The 22736-nt window shown below is 37.3% G+C and overlaps 1 protein-coding gene and 1 long non-coding RNA gene across 2 annotated transcripts; both read left to right on the top strand.

The window, feature by feature from the left end:
* The first annotated feature begins 431 nt into the window (after positions 1 to 431).
* Positions 432 to 3302, top strand: LOC148920368 (cysteine-rich receptor-like protein kinase 26). Its single transcript, XM_089045212.1, is given in 8 exon segments — positions 432 to 1290; positions 1379 to 1507; positions 1582 to 1709; positions 1799 to 2009; positions 2121 to 2165; positions 2168 to 2357; positions 2449 to 2599; positions 2712 to 3302. Coding segments are annotated over 8 exon segments (1983 nt in total). The 5' UTR covers positions 432 to 479; the 3' UTR covers positions 3030 to 3302.
* Positions 3303 to 16840: 13538 nt separating this feature from the next.
* LOC148920367 (uncharacterized) lies at positions 16841 to 18318 on the top strand. The gene is made up of 3 exons (XR_016123841.1): positions 16841 to 17169; positions 17832 to 18018; positions 18110 to 18318. It is a non-coding gene; the product is annotated as an uncharacterized LOC148920367 (long non-coding RNA).
* Positions 18319 to 22736: the final 4418 nt, after the last annotated feature.

Below are 22736 nucleotides of genomic sequence, written 5' to 3'. Positions count from 1 at the left end.
ACACTCAAAACCCATTTATAAACACACCCAAAAAATATACAATTGTTGATTTTGGGTGTGTTTCTATGTTTAAATAGTGTTTGAGTTTTTTTATAAATACATGTCTAGAATTGGGTTTATTTATAAATTTGTAAATATTTTATGTACATAAAGTAAAACCAATTGTGGTTTGTTTGAGAGGCCAAATTAAACCAATTTGTTTTGGTATCAATTTATCAAATGCCAAACTAATCCGGACTGGGAACAAGTTTTCAACAAAACACAAATCCAATCAAGCCACACACAAACCAATAAATTTCGGATTAATTTGGGTTGGGCTAATGGGTTTAGGCCCATATTAAAATATTAAAATTAAAATAAATTTTTGCATCACATTTTCATCGATGGACTGACGTGCCGTGTCTGACGAATATACCTCATGAAGAAAACATGGGGTCTGGCTAATGTCAGAAGAAATCATCTTTGGTTGAGCAAGAAAAATGGGTTCCTCAAGATCAATGCTTTTCTTCATCACTCTTGCTATTATTATCTTACACGCTGTTGATCCCACCATAGCCCAAGATGATGTCATGTGCACAGAAAAAGGTGAGTACTGCTGGAAATGCTCTGATACTGGCACCTACACAGCAGGTGACGAGTACCAAGAGAACCTCAACAGCGTCCTCTCTTCCTTTTCCTCCAACACCCAAAACAATTCCGGGTTTTACAGTTCATCCAGGGGACAAGACTCCAACAAGGTCAATGCAATTGCATTATGCAGAGGAGATCTCTTACAGGACTCTTGTCAGGCTTGTCTCAACGACTCTACTCATAGTCTCTTGCAAAATTGTTCAACTCAAAAGGAAGCAATCATATGGGCAGAGCGTTGTATGGTGAGATACTCATACAACTTGATATTTGGTATTGAACAAACGGACCCTTTTCAGCTTTTGCCTAGCCCAAACTATCCTAAAAATCCTGAACAGTTTGAGCTGGTGCTTACCCCCTTGTTGGGTATTTTAAGTGACAGAGCTGCGTCAGGGAATTCTCTTGAAAAATTTGCAGCAGGGCATGCAACTGTCCCTGGAGGTGAACCAATATACGCACTTGCTCAGTGCACTCCAGACATAGACAAGCAAAATTGCAGCAGTTGCCTTAAACAGTCCGTCACAGAAATTCCAATCTGTTGCGGTGGAAAGAATGGAGGAAGAGTCCTTAAACCCAGCTGTAATTTAAGGTATGAGAATAATAGTTTCTTTGCGTCTAAGGACGATTCGTCAGTAGATATTCCAGCTCCAGCACCTAAAGAAGGTATGTATGCTTATTATGGTTACCCTGCAAATCTTCAATTGTGTGGTGTGGTTTTGGCTTTTGATAAGATATCCCATCTGATTTTCAGCAAAAAAGAAGAGTAATACAAAACAAACTGTCATCATCATCGTTGTGGTTTTGGTTGTTTTTGTCACTATTTTCAGCAGCATATGCTTTTTCTTCAGAGTAAGGAAACGAAGGGTAAAACTTGAACAAGGTAAGTTCAACTCTGTTTATTTATCTTATCAGAGGTTTTGGAACTCTGTTTGCTAATTCATTTTCCCCTTTCAGATGAGAATTCGGAAGACGTGAGTCTGGTGGAATCGTTGCAATATGATTTTGAAACTATAAGATCTGCAACAGATGACTTCTCTGATGCAAATAAGCTTGGACAGGGTGGATTTGGAGCGGTTTACAAGGTAACGAAACACTATCACAAGGAAAAAGATTCATCATGAAGGAATTCTTTTGCGTAATTAACTTTTCTAATTTTCTTATAAACCTTCAGGGTAGGCTAGCGAATGGAACATATATAGCTGTGAAAAGGCTCTCTAAGAATTCTGAACAAGGTGATCGTGAATTCAAAACTGAAGCCACGTTAGTTGCTCAACTTCAGCATCGGAACTTAGTGAGGCTGCTAGGTTTTTGCTTGAAAGCAGGGGAAAGAATCCTCATTTATGAATATGTGCCTAACACCAGCCTTAATCACTTCATTTTTGGTATGTTTGCTCTACTTTTTGTCATAATTCATAATCATTTCTGCCTCGATTTTGTATTATAGGAAAGCATATTAACAAAATCATGTTTCATTTTGATGGAATTGTATTTAGATCCAATCGATCAAGCACATTTGGATTGGGAAACACGTTACAAAATCATAGGGGCATTGCTCGAGGGCTTCTTTACCTTCACGAAGATTCTCGACTTCGAATTATTCACCGTGATCTTAAACCTAGCAACATTCTGTTGGATGAAGATATGAATCCTAAAATTGCAGATTTTGGCATGGCAAGATTGTTTATGATGGATCAAACTCAAGGAGATACTAACACAATTGTGGGAACCTAGTAAGTATCTGCAAATTTCAAAGCTAAATTACATTGTTGTGCTTGTTCACACCATAACTAAAATTTTAATTTGATGAATACAATAATGCAGTGGATATATGGCTCCAGAGTATGTAATTTATGGACGTTTTTCAGTCAAGTCGGACGTCTTTAGTTTTGGCGTGTTAGTTCTTGAAATCTTAAGTGGTAAAAGGATTAGCAGTTTTCAAAACGGAGAGAATGAGGAGGATCTTTTAAGCTATGTGAGTATGAATATAAGGTTTTACATTACCAAACTCTTTTGCTACCTAAAAAACATAACAAGAGAAAGCAGCATCATTTCTTCTTTAATTAATGTGTTTATGAACTTGATAGGCCTGGAGGAATTGGAGGGATGATACAGTGGCAAATATCATGGACCCAAAGCTGACGACAGGTTTAGGAATTGAAATGATGAGATGCATCCACATTGCATTGCTATGCGTCCAAGAAAATGTGGCAAGCAGACCATCCATGGCTTCAGTTGTCTCTATGCTTAACAGCCATTCTGTCACACTCTCACTACCCTCACGACCGGCATATTATTTGCAACAAAAGAGTGGATCAGACATAACAGGGTCCGATGAATCCAAAAACTCTATGCATGCGTCAGGAAATAAGAATTCAGATTTTACTGAACCATATGCTCGCTAGTGTGGTGGGGCTGAGTACGCATCAGGAACAATTTATTTTCTTTTCCTTGATATGTGTGTTTGATTGATATATTTGAACAACTGCAGCTCAAGTTAAATATTTTCTGTACATAAAGTAAAACCAAATTGTCGTTTATTTGAGAGGCCAAATTAAACTTGACGGGTGAGAAGCTTGGTTCTAGTTGGTTACTATGTTAGCACTAAAGTTTAGTTGGTGTCTTCTTGCTTCAAGTTGGTATGTTCATCGTTAATAAAATGGCTTCCCGTTGCTTCACTGTTATGCCTGTTTATCTTCTTACAGTTCTCTGTTGATCAAAAGCTCTGTGCATGTGTCAGGAATTAAGGACTCAAACTTTACTGAACCATATGCTTGCTTGCGGGGCTGAGTATATATCAGCCATATTACAACGTTATGGCTTGCTGTGTTTTTTGCTTGGTCTTGTGGAAGTGTATGAGATCTTGATATCTTTTAATAACTGCAGTTGAAGTTAAAAGTTTTCTCTACATATAAAACCAGTTGTCATGTCATTTCTTTGAGAGGCCAAATTAAAATTAGGAAAGAACTTGTAGAATTATAGTTTGGGAACATGGTGGAGTCAATTCGTTTTGGTATCAAATGCCAAACTAAACTGATCAATCCGAGCTGGAAACAAATTTTCAACAAAACCAAATCAAACCAAATCCAACCAACCAAATAACCAAGCCAACACAAGCCAATAAATTTTGGATTAATTTGGTATAGACCCGCCGTAGAGCATAGGGGAATGTACAAGGTAAAGTGTGGCTGACTCACATGCCCCTTAAAAGTCATGCAAGGTGCAATAAATTCTAGCTATTCTATTGAAGCTATAAGTGGAGACGAGTTGTTACTTGTGAATTGAGCAAGAAAAATGGGTTGCTCAAGATCTTGGCCCAAGATGATGATGCCTCATGTACAGAAAGAGGTGAGTGCTGCTGGAGATGCTTTGATGCTGCCACCTACACACCAGGTGACATGTACCAAGAGAACCTCAATAGCCTCCTCTCCTCCTCCTCCTTCAACACCCAAAACAATTATGGCTTTTACAATTCATCAATGGGAAAACACCCCAAGAGTGTCAATGCAATTGCATTATGCAGAGGAGACCTCTCACAGGACCTTTGTTAGGCTTGTCTCAACATGTCTATTGGTAGGGTCCTGCAAACTTGTTCAACTCAAAGGAAGCAATCTTTTGGGCAGAGCGTTGTATGGTGAGATACTCATACAACTTGATAAATGCAATATGAATGATGAAAGGATTTGATAAATCACCAAGTAAAACAAGGAACAATTGATGACTTATCTAAGAAAATAAGCACAGTAGCTTTCTCATAACAGATTCAATATTTTCAAAGGAAAAACCAATACGTTGAAAGCTCTACATGTTGAAAAGGAAAACCCCACCTTTTATTCAAGACAGGTTTTCTCTCTCAGTAGAGAAACCCACGTGACACACTTCCTATATGCACTAATGATTCTCCAAACCAATTCAACTAAGACTTCTAAACATGATGCTAAAAGGTCTCTTCCTTGAGACGCCAAAACAGCAGCCAAACAAATATCCAAATATCAATATAAATTCTAATTCGATTTACATACTATGTGATGACGCCAACTAATGCAAGATGTGAGGAAACCTAATCACTTTCCACTACAGCCAATCTTTTAAAACAATATCTACCTAAACAAATTAATTAAACCAATCAAGTAGGAAATAATATCAAGAGATAAAATCTAATCCTATTAAAAATAGGATTAATATAAAAATACTTGAGTGAAAATAATTCCAACTAAGAATCCTATAATGAATGCATGATTATGTTATGATTTACCTGTTGTCAAGTTTCTCATATGGTCAGGTCATGCCTCGGAAGTATTGGGTGGAGAGAGTTGTGCCAAAACGTCCAGTAACAATTCCTCACAAACTAATTTTCAATATATGCTAAAGTCTAGGAAATGACAATACAATTTTCATACTAACAATCTTCCCCTTTGACATTTCCTAGACAAAACACCTATTACAACTCACAAGAAATTGCATGGGATTTAACAATTAAAACCCTACTCTAAACTCGAAGCTCTAAATCCCTGCACATTATAAAACAACAAAACCAGTGAAGCATGTGGGAGAAGAAATGTAATTCAAAGCAAAATTACAACATCAATCCCCCTTAATTCTAGAACACAATCTCTCCCCCTTTTTATCATAATTTCACAAGTCATCTCTCCTCCTTTTTGTCAGGAAATCCAAAGGGCAAGGAAAAAAAACATAAGGGAGCATATATAATAGCAAAAATAAGAGGAAAGAATTAGTTTGCAATCCCAACATATAAAGGCATAGAGATTAACCAATGTAGCATGTAAGAGGCTTTATCTTGTCGAGTGACAATAGCAATAACGTCACCAATTCGGGACAATGGGTGCAAAAGTCTCATCTTTCATAGCCAAGATCCATTCATCACATATTTCCATAGAAATGTTCTTGTGAACATGCTGTGCCACAGGTCTGCAACTGACAGGGATTGATAATGACACTGCAATCCTCAGATTCAGTTTATCATGTGTCTGCCTTAGTAACATGAAGCGTAGCCTGACTGCACAATTAAACAAGAAGCATAAAACTACACTATGTTTGAAAACAAAAAAATTCGTTTTTTTTAAAATGAGAAAAAAAAGAAAAGAAAAGGAAAATAGGGAGCGTAAAGGAATAATGAGAAGTTAAGAATCAATACAAAACAAAAACAAAAGCAACACACTGAAGACAGAAAACTCAAAACAATCAAGACATAAAACACATTGCAGATGCAGACCCAAAGTTCTCTTGAAGATTTAATTATTTTCCATTCATAAACATGCCAAGTTTGTGGGTAAAGAATGAAAAAAGCAACATACCCTTTGCTGTCTTAAACGCATGTGAAGCAAAGCATCTTAGGGACAAACACAAGACAGCACACGAGACGCACAAGCTCACAGATAACAATGTAGGCATACTACAGTCGTGGTGAAAGATAAAAGGCACCAAATGAGTTTACCATCAAGGAGCAAAGGTGTTAAATGAACTCTTTTTCAATTAAGCACAAAGAATATGTCCACACAAGATGAATCACACCAAAGATTGCACAAACACTGAGTGCATAGTAAGTCTATAATGATTAGTTTATTTGAGATTTGAATTTTTATTTTATTTTATACATGTTTGGTGGCTCACTTTATTTAGCTTTCGACATGATCCATGTAGCAGATGGTCAATCAGTGTGCCCAAGTCAGATGACCATAAGCAACTGGGTGATGAGGCACCCCTAGGGAAATACTGTCCAAATCATGAAGGCTCCAAAGATAAGCAAGGATAGAAAACTAACATAGCCTGTTGACTCGAACCTCGACGTTGGTTAGACAAGAGGCCCGGTTATTGAGCAATGAGAAGTCACCATTTAAAATATATATATATATATATATATATATAAAGATCAAAAGCTTACGCACAGTAGTGGGATGGCAATCCAAAGAGAGATAAAAGCAAGTGAGGAGATATTCAAGGTACTTCAAAGAAAGGACTGTGCGGGTGCAATTGAAAAAAATAAATAAATTGATGGATAGATCATTTAATGAAGTTTATTAGGCACCAAGACAATGGAAACCTTTGTGTGAAGCTGAGAGTGTGAGTTCTCAATATAGTGCAGTGTCAAAGCCCAATCTAAGATCATCAAATACGTTCAGACAGTTACAGGATTGATACACCTTAACAATCCTTGCACGAGTTGGACAGATTTATAAACACAGAAAGTAATTGAATTATCATAAAACATGAGAGAGGCTTTGGCATGCAATAGACTCCACATTAATCTAAAGCACAGATACCTAAAGACTATCTAAGGGATTTAGACAGTAGATTGTCTAGAGGTTTGGTAACAAGACATTTAAGATCCAAATTTTCTAAAGCAATGAGTTCATGCACAACATTAGTTGAGGCAAACATACAATTATGATTTTCCTTTTTCCTCCAAACTAACTTTGTCTTAGTTGACGGCAAATAATGAAAAGAAGATAGTTTGGATAAGCGGTTTACCTCTTTCATAAGATTTGAAATCGTATGTTGGATACTTACTCTTCCACCCATGACATGAGAATTTGAACTAACCAATTCCTTTCTAAGCTTATTACATCTTGGTCTTATATGCCCACGAGTTCCACAAAAGTGACAAATTGGAATGAATTTCTTGACTTCATGAGCGGCAGAAGGTTCAATAGGTTAAGAGGATTTGACAAACTTTGTTTTAGACACAGCGGAAGACTTATTACTTGGTTCAAATCCCAAGCTTCGTTTGTCACCATCTCTTCTTCCCATGCTAATTATCTTGTCAATTTTTTCTGCACCAATGGTTAAAGAAATAATCATTTCCTTTGAATTTTTAAGTTCAAGTTCAAGGGCTTTGTTGTCAGAAGTTAGAGATACAATTAATTTATTCTGATCAGTCAATTTTTTGTGCAAAAACATCAATTTTTCGTTAATACCTGCACTTACCTTCTCGGAATCTGTGTCAGGGGATTGAAACTCGTTTGCAATCCTGCAATTTTCCATCTTTAGCACAACAACTTCTTTGACGAGCTCACTATTTTGTTTACTGAGCTTCTGAAAAGCAGCCAACAAATCATCATATTTGTTCATGATAAACTCAATATTTATATCTTTACAATCATCATCCTCATGTGATTCATCCAAGCTAACTGTGGTTATGAGTGCAACCGCCTTTTCATCATTCTCACATTCTGATTCACTATCACTCCAAGTAGTATGCATTGCCTTATTCTTGCCATCCTTTTGTTTCTTTAAGGTGTTGGCACATTCTGAAGATATGTGTCCATAGCCTTCGCATTCGAAACATTGGACCTTTTCTCTTGGATTCTTTCGTTCATTTGACCTGCGAAATTTAGACCCACCATCATTATAGTTAACAAACCTATTTTTAGAATTTATACCTTTTGAATCTCGACTCCTTGGATCCTGATTCTTGAGAAAGTTCATGAATCCTCTTGTGAGAATCGTTAATTCCTAATCACTGCAATATTCATTTAAATGCCCATCATCTTCTTCATTCACAACCTTGAAAGCAACACTTTTGCTCTTTTTAGGAGCTAGATGTTTCGTCTCTGTTGAGGCCCAAAAAATTAACGGTTTGGCCCAAATAAATTCTCGGCCCAATGCGATACCTTACCGAGAAGAAACCCGATTTGGGCACGCGGAAGTTCATTATATGCGCTTGCACACAGGCCACGCCAAGCGACACGCCACGCCAAGCAAGGACTTATTATTCTGCATCTAATCACACCACAAGTTTAAGTGGGCCCAAGTCACGCAAGATGCCTAGGGCTTGCTTGAGTGGGTTGTGGTATAGATGGTAATAAGTTGTCATAAGGCCCATTGATGAGCCGAGAAATGGAGGTTTCGGGTTGCTTGGGAGCCTCGGATCCCAAGCCCATTTCTTAGGCCCAAACATGTGGGTGAGCACAAAGAGAAAATATCCTAAACAAAATAGCCCAACCAAAATATCTTATTGACTCAACCAAAAAGCCCAACACCTCAAGCCAAACCTTGGTGAAGTTGGCCCATTTATTTGATAAGCCAATCCATTGTTCTAGAAGGCCCACATAAATAAAATAAAGACTTGCAAAACTATCAACACTTTGCTGAAAAACGGAAGCCACGAAGAAGCATGGAAGACCACGTTGGTTGCTGGGAGGGAAGGAACAAGTTTTCAAGCAAGAAACTTCCAAATGACCAGGGGATATTGGAGCGCAGATCACCCTTTGAACCAACATGCATACCCATTTTTTTCCCTCATTAGACCTAGCCTTGGAAGAGGAGAGAAAAGAAGGAAGAAAGATGGCTGAAAAAAGGAGTCTGAAACAACCGCGGGAAAAGGGGCTTTGAGCACCCAAAATCCTTGATTTTATGCAAATGGGCAGAGGAAATTTCACCAAAATAGGATGATTGAAGGGATGAGGGGAGAAAGGAAGGGAAAGACTTGGCCAAATTGGTTAGAAACCATTAGGGTTTCTTGGAAAATTTCAGCTTCTAGCGGCTATAAAAGGGGGCCTCTTCTACCCAACAACCATCAACCATCAACCACATCATAGAGCAAGCTTCCTCTCTTACTCCCAAAACCCAGCAATTTCGTGCTCAGCCCATCATTTTCCCTTAGTTTTCCCTCTTGGCAAGCCGTTCTGACACTTGTGAGTCTCATCAAGCTGCCAGAAAAACACTTCAGCCACATTTTTCTCTCTTTTTCCTCATGCTCAACCAAATCTCTTTGCAAAAATCCTTTCTCTCCAACCTTAACACCCCATCTTTCTCCTAGGAACACTTAGTTTTCTCATCAGTGCTAAACTCATGACAATTTTGCTCCCATGCCACAAGCTTCTCATGCCAAGCCAAGAATTTATCTGTAAGTTGCTGTTGTTTTGGTTGGTGAAGATAACCAAGATGCTTCCTAAGGCTCTACTGCCCTTTCGAAGCATTTTGGGGCTTGATTTTTGAACTCAGACAAAGGGGACAATTTCATCAATCTGCCCTTTACGGCAGCCCAGTCTATTTCCAGTTGCCGGAAGAAAAAAGCCCTTACAATCTCATAGGTTTGTATGGACTCTATGAGTTCTTGAACTTTCAAGGTGTTCAAGTCACGGATCTCTTCAATAGCCGTGATCTTTGGTTGAAATCGTTGAGGCAAGAATCTCAAAATCTTTTTCACAACCCTGTCTTCTGGAATTTTTTCACCTAAACTTGAACAAGCATTCACAATTACACACAGTTTAGCATAAAATTCAGAAAAAGTTTCATTCTCATCCATCATGAGTGTCTCAAACTATAAAGTGTGCATTTGAAGCTTGGCTCCCTTGACAGTATCTGTTCCTTCATGAGTAACCTGCAAAATATCCCAAGCTTCCTTAAAAGTATCACAACCAGATATATATTCAAATTGATCTGAAGAGACAGCAGTAAATAAAGCATTTAACCCCTTTTGATTATTAGTGCTGTGTGTGACTTCTGCAGTGGTCCACTCCTCTCTAATTTTGAGGACTGTGGTTTCTTCATCTCATTTTCCGATCTTCTTTGTGGGTTTAGGAAATCCATGAACCACTATACTCCATACACGTTCATCTAAGGACCAAAGAAACGACTTCATTTTGGCCTTCCAAGCGTCATAGTTGTTGCAATCATAATATGGTGGATGTGCAATTGAGCCCGAGGAATGATCCATTCTAAGGTATGTTAGATCTTGCTGAGTATGTCCAGCAACCTGCTCTGATACCAATTGAAAATACCTGTAGGATGTCTAAAAATGCATAGAGGAGGGTGAATATGCCAATGTAAGATTATAATCAAATAAATAAAAATAAACTTCGGTAACAGGATTGATATGACTTATCAATCCTGAAACGTGCTGAGCATAAAATAAAAGAACACGCAGAGAATTATTTTACGTGGTAAAACCCCACATCTGGGGAAAATCCACGGGAGTCCTCAGTCCAACACAAATACACTATAGAACGATGATTACAAGAAATACTCACACACTTATCCTATACATATTCTAGATAATGTTTACCGACTTCTTCGTAACTCAACTACTGTCATGGGATAATCTTCGACACTCCTTATATTGAACGCAATACTGGCCACGATTGCTTCAAGCTCACCGGAGGAAAACCGCCACCACGGTCTTGATGCCCTCAACCGTATGAGTCACCGACATGCATATGAATGCAATATGAATGATGAAAGGATTTGATAAATCACCAAGTAAAACAAGGAACACTTGATGACTTATCTAAGAAAATAAGCACATCAGCTTTCTCAAAACAGATTCAATATTTTCAAAGAAAAAACCAATACGTTGAAAGCTCTACATGTTGAAAAGGAAAACCCCACCTTTTATTCAAGACAGGTTTTCTCTCTCAGGAGAGAAACCCACGTGACACATTTCCTATATGCACCAATGATTCTCCAAACCAATTCAACTAAGACTTCTAAACATGATGCTAAAAGGTCTCTTCCTTGAGACGCCAAAACAGCAGCCAAACAAATATCCAAATATCAATATAAATTCTAATTCGATTTACATGCTATGTGATGACGCCAACTAATGCAAGATGTGAGGAAACCTAATCACTTTCCACTACAGCCAATCTTTTAAAACCATATCTACCTAAACAAATTAATTAAACCAATCAAGTAGGAAATAATATCAAGAGATAAAATCTAATCCTATTAAAAATAGGATTAACATAAAAATACTTGAGTGAAAATAATTCCAACTAGGAATCCTATAATGAATGCATGATTATGTCATGATTTACTTGTTGTCAAGTTTCTCATATGGTCAGGTCATGCCTCAGAAGTATTGGGTGGAGAGAGAGTTGTGCCAAAACTTCCGGTAACAATTCCTCATAAACTAATTTTCTACCTATGCTAAAGTCTAAGAAATGACAATACAATTTTCATACTAACATAAACCCAGCTGCAATTTAAGGTATGAGGTTAGTCTTTTCTTTGGGTCTACAGCCAATTCGTTAGTAGCAATTCCAGCTCCAGTTCCGTCAGCACCAGCACCTGAAGAAGGTATGATCCATGTCTTACAATTGTGTGGAGTGGTTTTGGCTTTTGATAAGATATCCCATCTAATATTCAGCAAAAAAGAAGAGTAACACAAAACAAACTGTCATCATCATCGTTGTGGTTTTGGTTGTTTTTGTTTATTTTCAGCAGCATATGCTTTTTCTTCAGAGTAAAGAAACGAAGGTAAAACTTGAACAACGTAAGTTCAACTCTGTTTATTTGTCTAATCTGAGGTTTTGGAACTCTGTTTGCTAATTCATCTAATCTCAAAAAGAAGAAAAACTTGCATGTCTAAATAAAGTATAATCATGCAGTGCATGTATGGCTCTTGAATATGTAATTCATGGTCACTTTTCTGTCACAACAGATGTCTTCAGTTTTGGGGTGTTAGTTCTTGAAATGAAGAGGACTTGTTAAGCTATGCGAGCATGAATTCAATCAAGTCGGTAGATTCCTTCTTTTGCCTTGTTAAATTTGTTTTCGACTATATTTTGATGTACTTTTATAGGCCAGGAGAAATTGGAGGGAGGATACAGTTGAAAACATCATAGATCCGGTGTTGACGAGAAGTTCATGAAATCGAAGCGATGAGATGCATCCACATAGGTTTACTATGTGTGCAAGAAAATGGGGTGGACTGACAGAGACCAACCGTGGCTTCAGTTGTATCCACGCTTAACAGCCAGTCTCTCACGCTTGCAGTACCCTCACAACCTGCATTCTATATATGAATCCACAACACTGGATCAGACAAACCGACGTTGACTGAGTCTGACCAATCCAAAACCCTCTCTGTCTATGCATCAAAATCTGAGACTTGAAATTACTGAACCATTTTCCATCTCTCTCTACTACTGGATTTAAACCCTCCTTTTTGAAATGGTGCGGCAGCTTTCCTTTGAGAGCTAGGGAACAAAACCTCATCAATTTCCCAATAGTTGGATGGACAAGTGGCGGGTGGGCCCCTGGTACGAAGTGACATAAAGTGTTAATGTCCTAAAGCTTTCACGCCAATATCACTCATCAAATTAACTTGAGAAATAACTCTAAATGCCACTCTTTTTATAATTGGGAAATTGGTGGCTTTACCACTAGCTCACTTAATTTATTCATTAATATTCTTATTTTGAAACTCAATCACAAATGCCCCTTAGAGCATTGGCAGCAAAGGGCCCAAGGGAGGGTTTTTTTGGGGAAAAATGTGGTTTCCAGCAACAACAAGTTGCCGGGCAAGCAGTGGGGCCCACAAACACAGGCAAGCGAGGGGAGGTGGCCGAGCTCCACCGCGGGCTGTGATGGCGTTAGCTCTGCTGTTTATTTTTTAAAGTTGGCGCGTGCATTGCACGCGCCGGTTTAAAAATTTGTGCCTTCTGATGACCAATGGCATGATTCCACGTGTCGCATCTTTGGGCCATCCGATCGCTTTTAAATTTATCCAACGGCAGCCATTTTTTCAAGAATAAAAAATAGAAAAAGTAACCCCAACAGCTCTATGCCACGTGGAAGCTCTGGGCTCTCCGATTAGTTTTCCGGCAATCCAGCAGCGGACAATTTTTGCCAAAAAAATAGAAAAATTCGAAAAATTTAAAAAATACGAAAAAAATACTGACCAATACTCTTCACTTTTAACACCAACTCTTCATACATTTTCTTCTCATTCTACTATTTTTCACTTTCTACTCAAATTTTTTTCACTTTCAAGTTGTTTTTTTTTCTCTTTCAAGTTGTTTTTTTCTCTATCATATTATGGGTTCTTCTAGTGAAACCGGAGGAGGGGCATGGAGCATGACGGAAGATATTAGCTTGTGTGAGGCTTGGCTCCAAGTTAGTCATTGTCCCGTAACGGGCAATGAGATCAAATTTTGGCAGTGAGGTAAATTATTTGTAATTTATTTATTTATTAATTTCTATGTCATATTAAATTTTATTTAAATGTTTCTTGCAATTTATATATTATGTTAATATTTCTTGTATTTCCAATATTAATATGAATGTTTCTTGCAATATTTATATTTTGTTTTGCATTTCTAATAAATGGTTAAAGTTTCTTGCGTTTCCATTAATTTTTTTAATACTTGTTGCATTGCTAATATTTTTTTTAGTTTCTTGTATTTCCTTCTTTTTCTTTTTTTTTTATACTTGTTGCATTGCCAATATTTTTTAAAGTTTCTTGTGTTTCCATTATTTTTTTGTTATACTTGTTGCATTGCCAATATTTTTTAAAGTTTCTTGCCTTACTTTTTTTTTTTTATAGATTATGCAAGCACAAATGTTTTTTGGTGCTACTGGGCAAGGGAAAAAAAGTTTCAACCATACCCTATGTTGGGAGGTGGTGAAGAATTGTAAGAGATTCCAAATTATTCTAACGGGTCCAACGATAGTGTTGAGCGAGATGCCACTCCATGAGACACCGACATCGGATTCACCTATGGATTCCCGATGAGTCAAGACTCACCTATCGAAAAAGAGCCGAGGCCTATTGGGAGGAAGGCGGCGAAGGCGAAGAGAGGGAGTAATTCTACCAAGAATACATCTAAATATTTGGTGGAGCTTTCAAAGATGCAAGCCATGAGAATTGAAATGGATATGAAACAACAAGAGCACGATAGGGCAATGGAAGTAGAATATGCAAAAGAAAGGGAGTATGTACGCCAAGGAAAGATTGAAAAAAATGATCGGGAAACCATGGCTATGGATACAACCCATATGTCCCCCGAAACAAAACAATTTTGGAAGTTAGAACGAAGGGATGTTATGAGACGAAGACTTTTTCGTGACGATGAACCTAGCAACATGGATTGGTTAAATGATCAAAACCATTAAGTTAGTTTGCTTGCCTTTCATTTCATTGTACCATTAAGTTAGTTTGATTGCCTTTCATTTCATTGTATTTTTTGTTTTGTTTAAAAAAGTAGTTGTAATTCATGTATTTTATTTTATGAGTTGTATTCATTTTCGTTTAGTGAATGAAGAAAATATTCAACAACATTCCTTTTTATTCAAAACATTCCATACATAAAAAGCAACCCACAACCAAAGCATAAAAAATAAACAAACCACAATCAAAGCATAAAAAATAAACAAACCACAACTAAAGCATAAAAAAACAACAAAGCATAACTAAAAATACAACATAAACATAATACATTAAAAACACATCTTCACTTTACTTTATTGTCCTTCATTGCCTTTCACCGCCCACAAATGCTCCATCAAGTCCATTTGACGGTGTTCATGAATATATGACGATTGCATCTCCGTGTAGCACTCAATCATCCGATGCATGAAACTATCGTCTCTAACTAACGGATCATGCTGCACTGGTTCTCCATTTGGCCCCATAAGTTTTTCATAAATTCGTGTTAAGGCGGTGTTCATTGGATCTGGTTCATACTCATCTTCAGCAGCATCGTAATCATACTCATCTTCCACAATCATATTGTGGAGGATGATACAAGTCATCATTATACTCCTAAGCACCTCCTCATCAAATAGACGTGCCGCTCCCCTGATAATTGCCCACCGGGCTTGAAGGATACCAAAGCACCTCTCCACATCTTTTCTGTACCCCTCTTGATAGGCAGCAAAAAAATTTTCCTTGTGGGATCGGGGATGTGGAATTGATTTCACAAATGTTGTCCACCTCGGGTAGATACCATCAGCTAGATAATACCCGTTCTGGTAGACGGTATTATTAATTTGATATGTGATAGTTGGGCCTTCACCTCTCAGAACATCATTGAACACCGGGGATTGACCCAAGACGTTCAAATCATTTTGAGAGCCGGCAACTCCAAAGAAGCGTGCCAAACCCATGTATCAAAACCAGCAAGCTGCTTCGAGGATGATGCTTTTACTGCCCTTTCCGATTCCCATAATCCCCTTGCCAAGCGGATGGACAATTTTTCCATTGCGGTGCATGCGATCAATGCTACCAATCATTCCAGGAAATCCACGAGACTCGGCTTTTGTAGAAGCCGTTGCGGAGTCCACAGGCGTAGGTCTGCGAGGTAGTCCACAGTGTCTGATTTTCCCTGCATCACAAAATCGCACCAAGCTCTCCAAAATAGTGGACTTCCCCATCAGGCAATCTCATCCACTGATCGTGAGATGACCCATACGCCAACATTCATTATCACAGGTGTGAACTTTTGCTCAGAAGCAGCCCCAAATCTCCGGCATAATTTTTCTTTTGAACAAAGTAGTCATCATAATTGCAAATATCATGCATGACTTTATTGAACAGATGGGGTTGCATTCTATATCTTGCTCGAAAATGAACATCAGAGTCAGAGATTGTGGGATAAAATAATCTTCCATAAGATTATTACCCCGAGAATGTCTATGTCTGTCCACATTCGGTGCCCGGCCTTCTCATGAACCACGGCGGCTCTGGTTTTCTTCCTCCAGCAAAGCAACGGCCACACCAAGTTGCTCATCTAGTTCTCTCTGTGCCCTTTTACTTGCAGCTCTTCTACGCATTCTTGCTCACCTTTCTCGCTCTTGCCTCTCCAAAACCTCTTCCATGTCGTCTGACATTGAGAATAGAGAATGAAATCTAAAATCTGAGAAATGAAATCTAAAATATGAGAAATGAAGATGTAGAGAAGATATGGTGTGGGAGGTATGAGCTGAGCCTCTGCATTTATAGAAAAATTTAGGCAGATAGAGATGACACGTGGCGCAATTTTAGAGGGTGAAAATCTTATCTGAAATTTGAAATTCACATGAAATTTGAAATTTGAAATTTATCTGGAATTTGAATTTTGAAATGTATCTGAAATTTGACATTTTGAATTTATCTGAAATTTGAATTTTGAAATGTATTTGAAATTTGACATTTTGAATTTATATGAAATTTGAATTTTGAAATGTATATGAAATTTGAAATTTATCTGAAATTTATCTGAAATTTGAAACCGAAAATCTGATCCGATATGAATAGTATTGACACATAGGAACCCAAAAATCTTATCCGAAAATATTATCCAAATTAATTGTTTAAGTAAACAAAGTTGTGAAAAAAAAAAAAATGAATAGTATTTGCCATGGCAAGCCTTGCATTGCTGGAAACACAATTTTTTTTTTGCCTAGGAGCACTATTCACATGAATAGTACCCGCCCTAGGCTCCCCTTGCCATGGCAAGGGGCTAAGCTGTGGAAGTGCTCTTATAAAAACTCCTTATTGACAGCCTATTGCCCATCCTTCAATTAGTTTTTTTTTTCCTCAGTCGTTGCTCTTCCTCTTCTTCCTTCTGCCAAACCTCACAAAATCCACCTCAACCATAAAATCTCCCCTAACTCTATCTCCTCTTAGTTATATCTTCCAATTAGGAGCTGATTTCAACCTCAAAGTTGAACCCCAAATTTGGAATCGGACCCTAGCCAAGGCACGACTCGCCACCTTCGTTGTCGACCTCCACAACAAAGCCACAATCTTGACTTGCCACCTTCGTCATCGACTTCCACCACAAAGCCACGACACCTTCATTGTCGATCTTCACTGTGGTAATTCTGATATTGGTTTTTTTTTTTTTGGGTTTCTTTGATTGATTGAGATTATTGGGTGATTGCTTTCATTGTTTTGAATGAGACATTAATGGGCTTTTGTTGTGGCTTGCTGTTTCTATGATTGAATGAAATTTACCAACTATTTCATGTGGTTGTTAAGCTCTTGGACTTGGATACACTATTTTGTGCTTATGATTTGTCTTTGAAATGATGTATACACTGTTTTGTGATTGAGACTTGGACTTGCAGATCTCCTTGAAAGTAATGTATTCACTCTTTTGGGTGGTGTGATATTCGATATGAAATAACATTGGACAGTCAAGGTTTGGCAATTTGTAAGTAGTTAGTTAGTAATAGGATACCCTAGGTTAATGGCTTTGGGTTGGATTTAACTTTAAGAGTTCTTGATACATGCCTTTGCTGGAGCTTGAAACACAGCTAGGCTAGCTAAACCGTTTCACTTTGCATAATATTGGTGTTTTAAGATTGTTGTTTATTGATGTTTAATTGATGTTTTTTCTATATGGTTCCACTAGTTGATAGATTTTTTATTGGTAGTTTAACATGTGTTAACAAAAGAAAATTTTATGATGGTCATAAATGGACACAATTGCAATTTTGGTTTGCTACAATGGAAAATGGGTAACCTCAAATCATAGGAGGCATTGCTCGAGGGCTTCTTTACCTTCATGAGGATTCCCGACTTCGAATTATTCACCGTGATCTTAAACCTAGTAACATTCTGTTGGATGAAGATATGAATCCTAAAATTGCAAATTTTGGCATGGCAAGATTGTTTATGATGGATCAAATTCAAGGATATACTAAGACAATTGTGGGAACCTAGTAAGTATCTGCAAATTTCAAAGCTAAATTACATTATTGTGCTTGTTCACACCAGAACTAAAATTTTAATTTGATGAATATAATAATGCAGTGGATATATGGCTCCAGAGTAAGCAATTCATGGATGTTTTTCAGTCAAGTCGGACGTCTTTAGTTTTGGCGTGTTAATTCTTGAAATTAAGTGATAAAAGGATTAGCAGTTTTCGAAACAGAGAGAATGAGGAGGAACTTTTAAGCTATGTGAGTAAGACAAGAGAAAGCAGCATAATTTCTTCTTTAATTAATGTGTTTATGAACTTGATAGGCTGGAGGAATTGGAGGGATGATACGATGGCAAATATCATGGACCCAAAGTGCGACTTTAGGAATTGAAATGATGAGATGCATCAACATTAGTTTCCTATGCGTCCAAGAAAATGTGGCAAGCAGACCATCCATGGCTCAGTTGTCTCTATGCTTAACACCATTCTGTCACACTCTCAGTACCCTCACGACCGGCATATTATGTGCTAACAGATGGATCGGACATAACAGGGTCCGATGAATCCAAAAACTCTATGCATGTATCAGGAAATAAGAATTCAAATTACTGAACCATATGCTCACTAGTGGGGTGGGGCTATGTATCAGGAACAATTTATTTATTTTTGGATGAAAAATTTATTTTATTTTCTTTGATATGCATGTTTGATTGATATATTTGAACAACTCACTACTACAAAAAGTGAAAAAGACGACCAGAAAAACACGACGGTCTAAGTGAAAATCGTCGTTGTTTTTTAAAAGACGACGGTTTTATAAAACCGCCGTGTAATAACACATTAGACAACTAAAAAATGGAGTTTCAAATGGCTGTTCATAAAACACGACGTACTTAATTTAAAAACCGACGTCTTATTGAAATAGGATTTTCAAGAGGTAAAATCGTAGCCAACAAATAACGGCGGAAGTTATGAACCGACCGACGTAGAAAGTAAAGACGACGGTTTCAAAAAAAGCCGTCGTTTTACGAAATTAACACGACCAAGTTTTCGTATAAGGCGCCGTATAATTACAAATAAATCCACGGCGGTAAAATACAAAATACCGCCGTATTAAATTAATGTACAACTACGGACAAAGGTAAATATAACGACGTCTTTCTCGTATTTCTCGACGACATCTTTAAATCTTACCAAGTTGGGGTTTTCATATAACGACGTATTATAGAATTTAACGTCGTATTTGTCCACTTTATCGTCATACATTATATTTAAACCGTCGTCTGAATAAAATTTTTTAACAATTTATTTCTTGGATTTTGTTATCCTACGTCGGTAGATCTACTTAACGACAAGAATTGAAATAACCACGACGGTTTATATAGAAAACCGCCGACATAATCAGTTATTCGAGATCACAAGGGTTAGGAAATCTTACAAGATGGAACTCTGTTGCTCATCATAATCTTACTAGAAAGACAATATTTTAGAGGTTAATGATGTATGTGTATTTGTGTCTTTGAGATACACAAGCGCACATACACATTAACATCCCAAATTGCATCTGAAATTTGACGACGGCAGACCTCAGATTTGCAATCAGAGAGACAATTTTTTGGAAGTGAATGATGCGTGTGCGTTTGTGTTGTATCTACACAAACGCACACACACATTCACATCCAAACAATTGCCTCCTAAAACTTCACGACGGCAGCCACAGATTTGCAATCAGAGAGACAATTTATTGAAAATTGGTGATTTGTAATCAGATTTGCAATCAGCCACAGATAACCAACATTCAAACAATTGCCTCCCAAGAGATGAGGTGAGCAGAGAAAGGGGGAAGAAGTTGAAACCCTAATCGAATACTAAAGCTGAAAGAACTCGTGGAAAACAACCCTATTTATAATTAAAAAACCAAATCCACGTCGGTTATATTACACATAACGACGTTTAACAAAAATAATCCTCGGTAACAAATACATTCGTCGTTTTCTTCTTACTTAAGGCGACAAGAAACAACGACGGTATAACAAAAACATCGTTGTTTTATATTTTTATTTGATTTAAATCAGTCACCTAGAAAAGAAACTTTATAAATTCTAGAACATTAATTTCCTCGGGAAAAAAAACTATATGTATAAGGCACTGTTTTTGAAAAATAAACTATAAGAAAAGGGGAAAAAAATTATATTTATAATAAAAAAATAAAATCCACGTCGGTTATATTACACATAACGACGTGTAAAAACGAATCCACGTCGTGAAAAAAATAATACGTCGTTTTAGTTTAGTGTTATCCACGTCGGTATATTACAATAAAACGACGTATATTATAAAAATAAACGTCGTAAATTTAAAACAACCGTCGTGTTAAATATTTCTACCATGACGCGAGATATTGAGTTATCGACTTTTATTTAGGAGTTTACTACGGCGGTACCTACAACACTACTGTCGTATTTATGTACCACGTCATAAGTTCAAATTAACGTCGTAGTTTGTCTATTAATACGTCGTCGTTATATGTAAACCGCCGTCTTATTACTATGAAACGGTTTGTATACATATACAACTTTTCGTCTACCTGACTTACACATGCACTTTGTTTCCAAACCCGAGAAAAAATTTCAATCTCCCGGAGAAAACTTTTCTTCTTTTTCCTTGTCGAACCTTTGCATCGGAGTATCTCATCGTCTTCCTCTTGTCTTAAGTCGCCTCTGAACTTAAACACCAAAATCCGAGAGAAAGCTTTCATTGCACGCATAAAGGTAAGCTTTCATTTCTCACTATTTTTGTTGCTATTTTGCATGCTCATACTGTTTTTGTTTTGAAAATCTTTTTACCTTTTTTCTGGCGAAAATCATTTTTATTCTTTCAAGTTTGATAAAATACACAGAAAGAGAGGGAAAGTTTCAACTTTGAACACAACTAATTCAACTAAATAAGACGACGGTAGCTTTGTATTTACGTGGTTAAATATGTAGACCACGACGGTTCGTCAGTCGTCCTAGCGTCGTCTTAAAATTGATCTAAGTTGTTTTTAAAATGACGGTCAAATTTTTATTTGCTTGTTTAGTTGCAGGTTTGATTTCTCTGAACCATGGTTTTCGTTTTTCCTAATTTGATAAAATACAGAGAGAAAGAAAGTAGGGTTTGGTATCTTATATAGACGACGGTATCTTATTATTGACGCCGTGTGAATGTTCATACCACGACGTTGTTTTAAGATACCGTCGTCTATAAAAGATGCCAAAGCTTTTTCTTTGTATTTTATCAAATTAGAAAAACAAACCATGTTCGAAATTAAACTGCAATCAAACATTCACGAGAGAAAGAAAAATGTTTTTGGTTTCTTATAAATACGACGGTAGCTTATTATTCACGTCGTGTGAATATCCATAACACGACGTTATATTAATATTTACGTCGTGTTAATATGAATATCACGACGTCGTGTAAATATCGCCGTAATAAGTTCTTATTACGTCTTATTTAATATTGTTTCGTCGTTGTTTAAACATTTATATTGTTTCTTCTTTAAACATTTATTACGTCTGATGTTATGTTATTACGTCGTGTAAAATCTTATCATACGTCGTAGTTTATAAATAACCGTCGTTTGTGTTCTAATTTTTTCCCGAAATATTTTCACTTGCAGGTTTGTTTATTCTGTAACCATGGTTTCTCAAGACCAAAGTAAGTACTCTGGCTCCAAAAAAAATGGAGGTAAGGAGCTTGGAATGGTAACTCCTCAAGACAAGCCCTTGAAGAAGATGAAGTTTGTTTCATCTGCTGAGACAGAACCAAGCAGCCCGACAACAATTTCGAGGATTCAAAGTCAGGTCGAGGTATGAGCACAATGCCTCGTGTTGTGAAGAGAAAATTGCAGAAAATCAAGCCAGTTGTTGAGTACAATAAAAGGGGGAAAGGATGTGGCCCTGCACATACTGAGATGCAGTCCTACATTGGTGTGTTGGCACGCTCCAGAGTCCCACTTGTGGACAAGAAATGGGCTGAAATCCCCAATGATATAAAGGAGCAGATTTGGGAAGCCGTTGACATGGCTTTTGTGGTAGGTCAAGGGGGCAAGACCTCGGTGTTATCTTCTGCTGCCAAGAAATGGAAGGATTTCAAGTCTACACGAGGCATTATATCCTTCCATACATCAAGGAGAGGGAGAAATTAAGCCACCCCCTGAAGTATATAAATTCATAGAGAAAGCAGAATGGGATGCCTTTGTAGCTTCAAGGTTATCCAAAGAATTTGAGTCATGCATTCTCAACATTCACAGATTAGGGAGAAACTTGAGTACAATCATCGATTGTCTCGAAAAGGATATGCTGGTTTGGTGGATCAATTGGAGGAAACCATGCCTGGGGTAGAAATTGATCGATCTACCTTATGGAAGAAAGCTAGACAGGACAAACATGGTAACATCCCAGATCCAAAGGTGGCAGAGAAAGCAAAATTAATTGTAAGCCTACACACTCTGTTTTAAAATTTTATTAAACTGTGTATAATTCTTATTACGTCTTATGTTATATTTTTCCGTCGTGTCAATAAAATTTGAGAAGAAGGTAAGAATAAAATTTTCAGAAACATTTTTTGTGGTTTTTTGTATTATCAACGACGGTCATTTAAAATTACCGTCGTTGAATCGATAGACTACGTCGGTTATGAAAAAACGTCGTCTGTGTCTGAATTTCTTTTTATTTTGTAAAGCTTAATAATCAT

The sequence above is a fragment of the Prunus mume genome, linkage group LG2 (genome assembly GCF_029339155.1).
Source record: "Prunus mume cultivar Tortuosa linkage group LG2, ASM2933915v1, whole genome shotgun sequence".
NCBI lineage: Eukaryota > Viridiplantae > Streptophyta > Magnoliopsida > Rosales > Rosaceae > Prunus > Prunus mume.
This window is presented reverse-complemented; position numbering and strand designations above follow the sequence as displayed.